The following is a 14002-nucleotide window of genomic DNA, read 5'->3' as shown; positions in this document are numbered from 1 at the left end:
TGTTGGACTGTAATGCTCATCATCGAATATCCAGAGCAAAGTGAACCAACCTTGTGATGTGGAGATGAATGTGGGGGGTCTAAAAAAATAAAAATGTTTGGGAATCCTGGTTTAAGGCGCCAACAGCTGACATATATGACGGCGTCCTGGATTTAAGCCCAGCCAGGAGCGGCTGCCATGTGTCACCCCTTCTCTCTCTCCTCCTCCTCTCGTCTTTTATGGATTTCTCTTTTTTCCCCCTTCGGCGATTGAGGAAGAAGTTTCATCCAAATGGAGAGTTTCTTGAGAGAGCTCATATTTACTTAAACCTGCCGGCTCAGGCTCAGTCTCTCCTGAAGCTTCCACCACGGGGGCCTCTCCGAGATCCTGCCAGCATTTAACAGCTATAGCCGGAGCCATGTGGGGCCCTCGGGATGTCGAGCAGTGAGGAGCTGGAGCAGGAGCAGGTGATCAGAGTCCTGAGGGAAAGCCCTGTTCTCCTCCTTCCCTCTCCGAGACGTAACCCAAGGATCAAGCTCGGCATTCAGGTGAAGTGCTACTTCCTGGCAGCGGGCCCGAAACTTGGACAGCCGGCCACTGCGAGCGAGTCTCAATCCAGCTTTTCTCTCACACTGCATTCAGCGCACAATACGACGAGCGTGTTAGCAGTCTGTTGTCGTCTCCTAATTGCCCGTATCCAAATAGTGTGGACATCGGAGGTTGGAGTCTTATGAGGAGTCCTCTTACCTGCGGCTGACCGAACCGAGGGTGGAAGGAAATCTAAACGTGCAACAATTAATTGCAGGATTTCTCTTGAGGGTCTATTGCGTCCTTTAGAGGGAGTGTTACAAGCCCTTTAGTCCAATGTGAAGATATTTGGTGAAACCGCTGACTAATGCTACCCTCTGCTGCCCCGGAGCATTAATCACAGGCCCCGATTCCTCTCAATTGTGCATATTACTTTGTTGCCTCTATAATGACTGGATAATAGATAACTATAACTCTTGCTATTGGTTAAAATTGTTATCAGACAACACTAAAATGTGATGTTTTGGCCTTTTTGAGCCACAATTCCACGGTGGACGTCTCCGTACTGTGACACTCAGCATACACGTCATATATCATATGTCAATTGATCTTCTGACGATGTCAGTGTGAGATTAGATGATGAAGATTGTTTGTGTCTTCAAGTCTTGAAAGTTATGTCACATTTTCTCATGTTCAGGATGAATCATTTTGAGTTGTTGTGTTGTTGAATGAATGAAACTGCTCGTCGTCTCACATTTTTTTCTTTTCTTTCTCATTTGGTAGATTTCAATGATCTTTTCACAAAAAACCTGCGAGATGAAGCTGCGGCTGAACCATTTATACACCTGTTGAACCTGATGTTGGATCTCATAGATGGTCTAAAATTCCTCCAGTGACCTGGGGCCTTTGGGGCTGAGGCTAACTACCATTGTTTATCTTTCCATTAGCTAGCTAACAGTAACTTCTGACATTTTCCAAGCACATGTCCACTTGTTTTTATTTAATTAACAAGCCAGATAAACTTGTTTTAAATATGGATGTAATGGATGGATTTGAAATTGCATTTGTACGATTTCTGCCTCATTCGCACTATTTATCATTGATTTTGTATTTGGAATTAACAAATAAAATAATTGTATATTTTATTATAAATATTCAACAATATAACAACATCATTCTGATTCATCATGTCTTAGAAATGTGTGCAAAGAGATGTGTCTTTGTTAAATAAGTGAATGTTACCACAGACACACTAACACACTAACACACAGGCACTCTCCATGATGACATTGTGTGTCGTCACACTGATCCTCTGCGTGTCTATTGGTGCAGTACCACTTCTCTGCCAGTAGAGGGCGCCATAGATCAACACGCGAGCGTTAACCTCAGTTTTGAATCTGCACATGTGGCCAGCTCTGTGTTAGGAGAGGAAGCACAAAAGGAACCTTGTGAGTGAACGGCACCTTGCAAGCAGCTGCTTTTATTGCTTTAACAGAACCAAAAGAAAAGTTTTTAACTCAATAAAACTTCCCGTTCATGAGCGTATCGACAATGGTGGCTCACGTCAGCCCTGATCCACTTGCCTTGTGTTTACTGATGAAATATATGTAATTCCACCTAACAGTCATTAAATATTATTCCTGTGTGTTTCTCAATGACAGGAAGGGGCTATCTCAGAGGAAGTGGAAGTAGGAGCGTCTCTCTCTCTCTCTCTCTCTCACCCCCCACGGTCGGTCGTCCACTCGCCTTCCCATCCTGTCGCTGTAAGCGGTGTGTGTGAGCCAGGAACACCCCCTCTCTCTGCAGGGCTATGGGCTGCCTGCTAGTATTTTGGTAATCGTCATCCTCCCTGACCTGCTGGCCCGATCCTGGCGCCAGGAGTCTCCACGCCTCCCCTCCACCTCGCAGAGCCGACTACCCCCGACCCCACGGATAATTCAGACCAGCTGTTGCAAGGTGCCTTGCCTGCTCCCACCGCACTACACTCACACTTGGCTCTTCTACAGTTTGGAGTTTTGTCTCAGGGAAAGAAAAAGAAAGAAGAAGAAGAAGAAAAAAGAGCCTTGCTGTGTGCATACTTGGAGGCCTCTCGGACGTTGCACGGGGTCTCGCTGGCGCATGAAATAAAGTCAATCACAGGCCTGGTTCTTGCTCTGCAGCACATCAGCACCGGGTCTGGATGGGATGTTGCAATATGGAAACACACTCTCAGCGAGTAGTCGTGATGTGGCAGCGAATCAAACGCTGATATTTGCTTTTCCCCTGGTTCCTACACGAGTGTCACTGACGGGAATGTCCTCTCTTTCCTCCCGACCGCTCCGTCTTAACGACGTGGAATTTGTGTCACCGTGAAATGAGAGTCACGGACAGAATGGAGATTTGTTTGCGATGCGCCTCGACAGAGCCGTCCCCTCATCGGAGTCACATGAAGAGCATGCGCGTCCTCTCGGCGATCAAGTGATACTGTGTGTGGATCGAGAGCCGTTGCCAAGGAATGTTTGACGAGAGAGAAAGGACTTGATTTGCCACAGATTATTTCCCTCCTGTGTTGAATTTGTGTTGCAGGAAAAGGACGTGTTTTCAGCGCATATGTGTGCTTCATCTTCTGTATACTTGAGTGTTTCTGGCATTCGAGAGCTCTGTGTAAAGTAAGGTGCCTCTCTGTCTGTGGCCTAAACCACAGCGGGACTTTGGACTGAGATGGAGGGGAACCCCAAGCTTTGATCCCCACTCCATAACCCCAGCACTGCTGAGTAACAGCCCACGAGTGAACTGAATACATGTGTGTGTGACAGAGGTTTGGATTGTTGTTTTTTTCACGGCGGTGGCGGCGGCGGCGGTGGTGGTGGTGGTTGCCTCAGCAGTGGATGGTTGTCGGAGGCCCTGATAGAGGGGGGTGGGGGAGTGGTACAAAGAGCTGTTCTGGAGGAACTATGGAGGAAAATAGTTCATGCTGCACTGGGATTTCCTGCCTTTGCCCTGGCCACCCCCCCCCCCCCCCCCCTTCTCCTGCCTGTCTGCCCGCTATGTTCTTGACGCCCTTCAGCCGTGGTGGAAACTGCTCAGACAACATTTGAGCAGGAGATGTGTGAAGCAATTTATTTTATGAAAAAGGACTGCGGGGATCACGGTGGGTGGGGGTGGGTGGTTGATGAGAGATTCCGGGTCGATCCAGACTTTTGCAATTCCCATTTCCATCTCATTCCTTTCCCCTCTATGAATCTGCCCACTACATGCAGGGTTTATGGAAAGTTTTGACTCTCGTTCACGTCTCTCTCACGTTGACTTGCAATTTGTCTGAGCCGTGTTATCTGAGCTCTCATCGCACACAGCTGGAATACACATTGCCGTCGTCCCTGACCTCGGGCCCGGTGAATGGAAGCAGCCGAGCCGCCGCTGCTTGTGTTGAATGCAGAGAGGACAGGTGCGTCACCGTTTGGCTGCCTTCAGACATATCGCACGGGTGTCAAAGAGGAGGTGGATGGGGGGGTCTGGGGTTTAATGTTGAAAACCCAGTCTCCCTTTTCTCTTCCAGAGGCTTTGATCTTAGGTGTCAGCGGCGGAGCTAGGGGGCATGTGTCACTCATTAGCAGTGCGGTGAGAGTGCGATGGCTCGCAGCTTTTTTTCCTTTTTTTCTTCTCTCCTCGTGTGGAGCACAAGTGGAAAGAGGATGCTGTGTGTGAAAATGGCTGCTCATGGGGTGTTCCCACTCATAAACCCGAAAGGGTGGCGTCGAGGCGTTGGGGGTGGGGAGCTGGGAAAAAGAAGAAGAAAAAAAAACCCTAAAGGAAAAGCAGAGGGCAAGTTCACTTTCATAACCGCCTGAGTCGAGCGTCGCTGTACCCTGCACACACTTATGCTAAACTGATAGCACAGGAAGTCGAATAGACGATTTCATTGCAAGGCCTCGCTGCCAGCGCTCACTGTCTTGGGAGGGGAGGGAAATGGAAACCAGATGTCTGAGATCCACCGTGAATATGTCAAAGCTCCAGACTATGTCAGTTCCTCCACGTCCGATTGGTGGACTGAAGCTTTTCTGCACCGTCATCAGTAAAGTCGATAATTCTCCCTCAACGTGGACATCGCATATACGGGACTCCGGGAAAGAAGCTTCGCTGTTCCAGATCCATTTTTTCTCTCCTCCCTCTGTTCCTTAGGTTTCAGACCTCACCGCATTCCTCAGATTTCAGGGTAACTTCCCATATCCCAAGGCTTAGTCGGGTGGCAAATCTCTCAGCGCTCCTTTGTGGATAGATTGCTTTCTCTTGCTTGAGAAAATAACAAGCTATAGAGTAATGACTTAACAAGCAACAGGATAATGGCTTCAACATGTGCAGCACTGTGCGCATGTGTCTGTGTGCGTGCATAAAGTTGGGATTGCGCGAGTGCTTCCTCACTCGCCTATGTGTATGTGTGTGTGTGTGGCTATTGTTTGGGAACCAACTGTGCAGGATCAAGTGGTTCTCTGTGTGCTGGGAGTTGTTTGAAAGCTGGGCCGCTGATGAATAGTCAGCTCTCCCCCAGGTCTGGAGTCGCGGAGGCTTTGGGGAATCGGCAGCCCCCGGTGCGTCACAAAGACAGGGACGGTCTTGTGGGGTGTCGGTGGGAGTGTCGGGTGTTTCCCATCACAACCAGCTGCTCAGGCCTCATACACAGGGGGGGGGGGGGAGGACTTCTCAGCGTGCACCTACGTCCCAGTGTTCGAAATCTGGGGGACGTTGGAGACATGTGTGACAGCATGTGTGGTGATCCGTGGCAAAAAGGACAGCTGTTGTACTGTATGTGCTCTGTGTGTGTGTGTGTGTGTGTGTGTGAGAGTGTTGGTGGGTGTGTATACACAAGGCAGTTTGTTGGTGTTTACTATCTGCAGGAGTGTTTTTGATGTCATGCATCTGTTCCCAGTGCTCACTACCTCCAGCCTTAAACTTCTTTGATCTCCGTTGCAACAAATGGGAAGCATCCGACACCTCCGTCTCTCATCCCGGTGTGGCTTTAAGAATCTGTGAACTTGTGAGGCCGTTCATGGGAAATGACACCGTCATGACTCAATTAGTATTCCTCTTCCCGTCAGTGATAAATATATAGATGCACGTGTGCGACACTTTTTTCCGTCTGGCGTGATCCGGCTTGCCCGAGTAGATGCTCCTCCTGTTCACACACACAACTTTCTTCCTTCTAAACAAATCAGAAACCTTGAAAAGAAAGGAAGTGGGGAGACAATATATTTTCCCAACCCTTTGCCTGATGCTGTTTACACACCGTTACGCCGCGACATGTCCCGACAGGTGGGCGCACATCTACATTACGTCTTTCATAACACTCTGTCGGGGCCTCGGGCAACAAGCTCAACGTCCTTTTGCACCTTGTCTGGGAAAATATGCTCAGGTGCGTTGCAATGTGGCAAACAGGTGGTTTTTACTCCACTTGTCAGGGGAAGATGAGTCTTAAGTATGGGCTTAACAGGTGGAGTGACTTTCTCTCTTTTTTAAGACACGCTATAGCAGCAACGTCGGCCCGGACTCAATTTCCCCGTCGGCAATTTGAGGGACGTTCAGTGTGTCCAGATGATGAATCTTATCCACTACATGGCGAACATGGTTAAGATTATATCTGAAAGTTAGCGTCGTCTTTGCTCGCGAGTTAGCGAGCGCAACATTGAGCTCGGTACAGAGCCCCGAGCTGCATGGCGGCCCACGGGCTGCTCCCCTGCTCGCCGAGATGCCACACAAGAATTTCGGGAGTAACAACGGTTGAGAAAGCTGGGTCAGGATAGTCTCCATGAGAATCTCTTGTTTCCTGAACCCTGGGTATAGAAGTCGGCTTTATTTTTCTGCCTCCTTTCCCGTACACTCCAGTCGCACCAGCCCCCCAAGTGTGAGGCAATGCCCAGAAGGACACACAGAGGGAAAGCAGAGCGCCCAGGCGCCATCCATCCTTCTAACCCCCACCGCCCCCTCCCCCTGCTCCTCTCGCTCGCTATGCTTCTCACTGGCATTGAGTCTGCAGCAACACATGTCTCTGATCAAGTCCAGCCTGCGTCATCAGTTAGTAAACTCCAGGCTCCAGGAAAACCAACAGAGAGCACATTCATAGCCGGCGACCCTGTGACTGTGTGTGTGATTCATTACTCTTTAATATGCAACCCCCCCCACCCTTACCCCTTACTCCCATCCCCTAACCCACCCAACCACTTCTCCGATCCAGCCTTGGGGCAACTCCACACAGGCCCTGATCAAATCCATCATTAGGCCTGCTTGTGGTGTTTCCGCTGTTGGCCTCGTCATTGACCAGATGCAGCGGTCTGTTTGCAGCTCGACGGAGGGAAGGAGTCGCTCTCACTCGCATTCTCTCTCGTATCCGACCGTACTTCGAAACATCAAGAGCGAGATGACACGTGCGGAAGAAAAGAAAACTCCCGGCAAAGTAAGACAGGGGAAAGTTCTTTGACACCGACCCGCTGGAGAGTAATGAAGTGCTCCGGAGCAAGGTAACAGACATGGAGAGGCGCTAATCCTGGAGGAGGCCAAGTAACACAAGAGGCGAGAGGTGCCGTGGGAGTACAGTTTAGGCTTGAATGATGGCTCCGATGCTGACGAAGAGGCTTCCTTATCCTTACGCACGAAGCGCGAGGGGGGCTCTGCGTCCCGCCGATCCCACCGTTGAGGTTGCATTCGGCGTGGGGCGATCGCACTTTTAGAATCAGCGTATTATTATAAGTGAGGGTCCCGTGTCAGTAGAAGGACTCTCAGGTGACAGTCACAAGAGGGGAAAGCAGCGCTTATTGAGTGTTCAGTTTGTGGTTCATGTTGACCAGGTCATCGACAAACAAGCACTGGGTTTTAAATGGGTGTCTCTCGTCCGGGTCTCGCGTGTCATGAGTGCAGGATGAGTCCTGTTTATGGGATGCTGACAGCTCCTTCCTGTCTCCCAGGCCGTGAGCCCTCACTGCTGCTGCACCGAAGGCCACTCCATAGTTGCCGGCCACCCAAACTCCACCCACAAAAAAAGAGCAGCCATGGGTGGGACAGCTGAGGGGGGGGGGATGGGACATGGCGCTGGTCGCAGGCAAAGTGCAGAAGCGGCAGCAGCAGAAACAGCTCAGCGGCTCCTCCACCCAGGCTGCTTTTTTTCTCTGCTTTTTTTCCGGGTAAAGTAGGCCAATGTAAACTCCCACTTCCTGTCGGCCTTGTCTCAGAGGGGGAGAGATGATCCTTCTGTGAAGAGGGAAAGGGCTGCGGCTCTGTAGGGACCGTTTCCACTCACTACACACACACACACACACAAATACACAAATAGAAATACAGTCGAGGAGACCGGCAAGAGAGTGAGTGGGAGCGAGCGAGCGAGAGAGCGAGGAATACACAAACACAGTGGGGTTCAGGAATGTTAAACACATGCTTTATGGCATAAATAGCAGCCACTTTTGGTAAATTACAGTGAGTGCTCTGGCACTGTAAAGCACACAGCAGGAAAACGCTCTCAGATTTCAGGTCCAGGCCCTCCACTCTCCCCCAGGAACAAGAAGGGGAGCCGGTGGTGTTTTCATTTCGCTATAAAAAGGCAGCAATGAGAACAGTAACTTGTGATGCAGCAAAGATTTCAATGTTTTTACTGGCCAAACGAGGCTGTGGAGCTTTTGTGTCGACGGGGGTGACCATGTAAGACTAAAGAAAGAAGGAGGAGGAGAAGAAGAAGAAGAAGAGGTGGAAGAAAAAGAAGAAGAAGAAGGCATGATTTGCTGAGACGTATATAGAATACAGAAAAACATTAAGCAAATTAAAAAGCTGTTCAGTTAATCTGGACCTCGTCATTGTCAATTTAACACAAATGAAAATCATCCGAAAAACTCCAAACAACAGACAGACTTGAGAGTAAGAGGGGCTTGTTTAGATCGCCTTTTGCTCGCAAAGCTAACACCCTCACCTCAGGACATACCAGCTGACATCATCAAAATAGTCCCGAGCTAACCTCCAACAGCTGAGTGTTTAATAGCCCTTTTGTCCACGAGCATCCTGGGTAAAAGACGCGAGAGCAAAGAGAACCACAAACGAGGACCCTTACATTACTTCCATGTTGGATCTGGTTAGTGTTTCGGGCGCAGATGTCTGTGAATCTGTACAAGCAGTTTAGTTTGAAGCGCCGAGTGTGCGGGTTGAGTCACCGCTGCATGCTGCAATGGTCGTCCTTGGCTGGTAGCTGAGAGCATATTTCCCTGACTCAGTAGGAAATAAGGAACTGTGCCGTGGTTCGAGCTTGCCTCACTCGGCGCTTGGCCCACGCACACCAACTAGCTGACTAACTAGTGGCCTGACTGACTGGGAGCAGAGGAGCCATGGGAACCTCCAGCTCTGGTCCATGCAGACTCTGACTCACTGTCTAGGCGGAGAATGTTACTCTGTCCCTTAAGAGGACGAATAATATACACACACTGGAAATGGCTCACCATTATTCCACCGTTAGGCCATTCCAAGAGCCCCAGTGAGCACGTATACACTCATTTTAAATCTTGGGATTGATTGAAAACAGAAGTTGATGTTCACTCAAGTTCTCTTTTGCCCGACGCACGCAAACACACACACACACACACACACACACACTCATCGCATGTCGAGCCCGTGTTTGCACAGTGACGCTGAGAAGTAGATGGCAGGTGCAAACTGGAAGCAGGTGCAGTGGGTTGTTCCCGTCCATCACGCAGTGTGCTCACCTGCACATCTGCAGCGCAGCTTCACAACAATGGACCCGTTCATCAGAACTCTCCCAGTTCATCATCAAAACGTGAGCTTTTTGGAACCAACGCCCGTTTTTTCCTCTTACAGAAGAGATTGAACTGCACGAATGTGGATTTTTGGGGGTTTATGCTAATGCCTGTGACAGAGCAGGTTTTAATAAACATAAATTACTTTATTGAATGAAAATGTATCAGTTACAACATACAAGAAATAGGAGTGAACAAAACAAGCATAGTACAAAATTGAAACAACACATCTGCACATTGCACTGCCATAAAATGTTTAGGAAAGTTAAAAAATGTATCTTTGTACTGTCCGTCGACATGGTTCTGATCTCATACGAGTCGACCATGTCTCCACGGTGTAAACCTTTAAAATCTTTGGTCCCGGCCTTCTTGCATTTCAAACTGTTTGCCTGCTAATTTCTACTAATACTGCAATGAATGTTTATTTTAGATCCACAAATACTGAGGTAAAAAAGGCACATTTTTTGGTTTTCAAAAGTAATACAATTTCAAGGCACAAATTCATTAAAATACAAAATATGGCTTTGGCTGGTATTATTAACACTGTGGTAACCTAGAGTGCATGGCTTGCATTTAAAATCCACGTGAAGCTTCTTTGGAAAAATAACAGACAGCATGGCTTTTCCTATCTCTGAAAATCATCAGATTAAAGAGATGTTTTTTGATGTAGACAAAATAAGAGGCATAATGCGATCCTCACCGGCGGAAAAAAAGAGGACTAACTGATGCCATTCTTTTGTGATGACACGCTTCCTCTTTTTTTCTTCTTAAGCAAACCAAGGGCAGTGGAAGTCACCTGCTATCAGCCAGCAAGGTCATGGCTGGAGCACCTGTTAGCACCTCGTCTATCTACACCACAGTACCAGGGACAGCTGTGTGTGCATTTGCTTTTGTGTGTGTGTGTGTGAGTGTGTGTTTTGAGGCACGCTGAGAGATTTATTCCACCCACGCACCCCTACCTCTCAGCAGCTGTGTCTAGGCTATGATCCTGAGCTGGCCGGCACCAGGACGGAGACAGGAAAGAACACCTCTTACCCCCAATGAGTCCACTACATATTTGGTCTTTGGAATGGGCACAATAGCAACAAGAAGGGGGCGTAGATATCAAGAGAGTGTCGGCATTGCTCAGTTCAGATTTGGTCCGGCCTCAAGAACAATAGATTGGAATAAAAATAAAAATAAAAAATGAAAATTGGCTCCTCGGATGTTTTTTTTTTTCACAGAGCAAAGAAGCTAAAACGGCTTGTAAAGTCAGATCCATAATGTGGCTTGATTCCCTCCCGGCGCTCTTAAAGAAGACCACTTCATGCTCTTAGTGGCCCAACAGGTCTTCAACATGCCAGCTGGGGGGAGGGTGTAAACTTCCTCTCTGTTGCCACTAAGCTTCATCCACTGCCCCTGAGCTCCGAATGGGTCCCCACTGTCTCTCTCTCTCTCTCTCGCTCTCTCTCTCTCGGTGGTGTCTCACGCCGTGGAGGAGCAGCAGCCGGAGGAGCTGTGTTTCTGCAGCAGCGACATGCGGCTGAAGGTGCGAGAGCAGACGCTGCACTGGTACTTCTTCACCTCGGCGTGGGTCTGCAGGTGAGCCCGCAGGTTGGAGCGGTCGGCAAACGCCCGGTTGCAGTGGGGGCAGGAGAACGGGCGCTCACCTGGAAAAGAGGAAAAGGGGGAAGAGAGGAGGAAAAAAACCACACATCGTATAACTTGACACTTCACATCTCACAAGGGCCTCCCATTAACACCTCTCACACACACACACACACACACACACACACACATTCTGAAGATAATGAAGAAGCACATGGGAGGCTGGAGGGGTAAGAGCCTGACTGCATTAGCATGATTCAATCAAGAGCCAAATGAGATTAGCACGCTCACAAGTTGCAGCAGGTACAAAGTGCTCGGTGATAGCAGAGCCTTCAGGCATTCTTTAAACCTTTTGTCACCCCCCTATGTCCCCAATCTGCTGTCTCCCCTCCGGCAGCCGTGATAAGATAATTAGCTGACGAGTCATTGTTGCTTCGGACATTAAACACAATGAGGGATCAATGAGTGCAGGGTCTACAGAGGGCTTCCCGATGGGATAGCCTGTCTGCTGATCAAGTGGTGAGCTCATCAAACTGATTGTCATGGATATCACGCTCCCTCACATCACAGCCCAACTGATGAAGACAATGTCAGCCCCTCAAATGTAGATTTAAAGCTTTCACGGTAACACCTAGGTTGATTTATTTCGCGAATCAGCCATAAAGGGAAAATTAAGCAGTTTGGGGGAGGGGAGGGGGACACTTGATGCGTCTGGTTATGTTATATGTCTTACCCGTGTGTGTGCGGATGTGGCCGCGCAGCAGCCACGGCCTGGAGAAGGCCTTTCCGCATGTGGTGCACACGCAGGGCAGGGTGTGGGAGCGGATGTGCATCTTCAGAGCCCCGAGGCTGGTGTACTCTTTGGGGCAGTGTTTGCAGAGGAAGGCCGGCCTGGCCACCGTGACGGGGGCCTCCCGCTCCTCCTCGGGGGGACTGATGTGAGGCATGACGCCGGTGCACTTCATCCGCTGCCGGGGGCCGTACATGTGTACGGGTTCGGGGCTGGGGGGGTCGGAGGTGCGTCCTTCGTCCTCCTCCCCACAGCTGCTCGCGCTGCTGCTGAGGCTGGATGGGGAGCTGAGGTCCAGGGGGCCCGGGTTGGCGGAGGGCTCTGTTTTGGAGGTGGGCAGGTAGAGGGCGGGCAGGACGCTCAGGTCCCACACCAGACCTGTCGTGAAGCAGGTGTTGACCCCCGATGTGAGCTCAGCAAAAGGATACCTCTCCAGTGACGTGTCTGTGAGAGAAGGGGGGAGGATGATTCAAGCTTTACAGAAAGTACACAACAGGTTCAATGACATGATAATGGAATTATAGTTGAATAAAAACAGACACGTTCAACATTTTAAAATGTGTCTTATCAACTTTCATGAACTACCCCTATACTGTCTGTCCATGTTTCAGGGGATTCTTTCGTGTTGTTTTTCTCAGCGTAAAGCTGGAGCCATGGGGAGGTTTCATGGGCCGTTTCCTCCCACGTATTCACCAGGGCTTGTAACATGAATGGAGCTCTGTCTGGTTGCAGAAAGGGGGGAAAGTGCATCTAACGGGCCCCGACATGTAGACGAACCAGACACAAAAAGCTAAACACATGTGTGGTGTATCCAAAATGTAGGAACGTGCAACAAAAGCAAAAGCTCGCAACGACACCCGAGACAACATGTGCGATAGATAGTGTTCCCACTTTACGCTTTCAAAAAGTAACACACAAAAAGTCCAATAACAAGAATAAAAAGATTCACAACTCACCATTCTGACATTCCAGTTCACTGTAGTTTGGCTTTTGTTTCGCGAAGTACTGTTTGACCAAGAAAGATCGAGGCATTGTCCTTGTGAGAGTTAAATAGCTGTGCGTAAAAGTATCCGGTGGTCACGACGCACAGTGTCTACAACAAGAAGAAGAAAAAACAAGTAAATCAAATCTTGGTCCTCGGATCCACAGGAGGAGGGGAAAAAAACTTCCTATAGTCCACAAGTTAGAGAGGACTTGAGTGCGTGTGTGCGCGCGTGTGTATGTGTGTGCAGCTTTCATGCAGAATGACTAAATACTGGCCTCTGTTCTGAAATACTCTGACACGGGCGGTAAAGGGGGTGTGCTCGCCCCGGAGGGCCCTCCCCACCTCCCGTATCACTGCTCAAGTGCGCAGGGGTGAAGCCCACATGCACGCGCGCACTCTACGACAACAAAAACACGAGCCCTTCGCGTCGCGTTCACTCACAGGGAATCTAGGGCCACTTGTCAGTGATTAGATGAGTTAAAATGATCATTGCGCAGATATTTTTGGAGACTTGAACGCCAAAACGTGACCGGAATCCATTGCGTACTTTAATACAATTTGAACACCATATACGGCAGCTGGTGTGCATGCCGATGCATGGACTTCCTTTCTGTGTTTCATGTGTGCTTAAAAAATATTTTCCAACTGCCCCAGTGCAACTGGAGACAGGTCGAGAGTCCACCAGTGCGTAGATAAACACGGACACATCACAGCTCGTCGGCGTGGATATTAGTCATTTTTAAAAGCCCTCGCATGCATGTGTTTGTGTAACTTTGGTCCCACTGTTTCCTTCATTTTAGGAGGATTTAGAGGGTCTAAACATTAAAACACACTGAGTGTGCTCACTGCTTCTCCACAATTGTCATATTTTGTGATCATCATCATTATGAGGTAATCATCATAAAATATGTTTTTTTTAAAGAAGTAAAATCTTCATACATATGCTGTCTCAGCGTTATAGCAACAGTAGAGTAACTGCACCACCTTCTGGAGAGAAACAACCGGAGTGGTGTCGTGTCACAACATGGTTGAGGCCAGTGAACACTAGGGGGCGCTGTTGCAGACGTTCTCAATCAATCAGTGCATCGATACAGGCCGATACCGTGTCTCCACTTTGTCTCACAGGCCTTCTAGGTTGTGACTTTATGAGACATGTTGTTGGGATGTCCCACTGACCAGACTTCATCTTCACATACGCATTGACATGTGGGTAGTGGAACTGCAATATACGGCGGGATGTATTAATTATAATAGTAAATTGAGGTATTTAATTTATACAAAGATTAGGAATCTCAAAGCAACAATAAAATCATTTTGTACGGGATGCTATGGCAGATGAAGTGGACTAATAAGACATTTGACTTCATACATAAA

The 14002-nt window shown here is 48.9% G+C and overlaps 1 protein-coding gene across 1 annotated transcript; it reads right to left on the bottom strand.

Annotated features, from left to right (window-relative positions):
- Positions 1–9387: 9387 nt before the first annotated feature.
- snai1a (snail family zinc finger 1a) lies at positions 9388–12932 on the bottom strand. Its single transcript, XM_056437451.1, has 3 exons — positions 12600–12932; positions 11587–12087; positions 9388–10915 (listed from the first exon to the last, which is right to left on the bottom strand). Exons 1-3 carry the CDS (start codon positions 12673–12675, stop codon positions 10731–10733), a joined length of 762 nt encoding a protein of 253 aa, XP_056293426.1. The 5' UTR covers positions 12676–12932; the 3' UTR covers positions 9388–10730.
- Between the last annotated feature and the right edge of the window lie 1070 nt (positions 12933–14002).

This window comes from Pseudoliparis swirei, chromosome 18 (genome assembly GCF_029220125.1).
Source record: "Pseudoliparis swirei isolate HS2019 ecotype Mariana Trench chromosome 18, NWPU_hadal_v1, whole genome shotgun sequence".
Lineage (NCBI taxonomy): Eukaryota > Metazoa > Chordata > Actinopteri > Perciformes > Liparidae > Pseudoliparis > Pseudoliparis swirei.
This window is presented reverse-complemented; position numbering and strand designations above follow the sequence as displayed.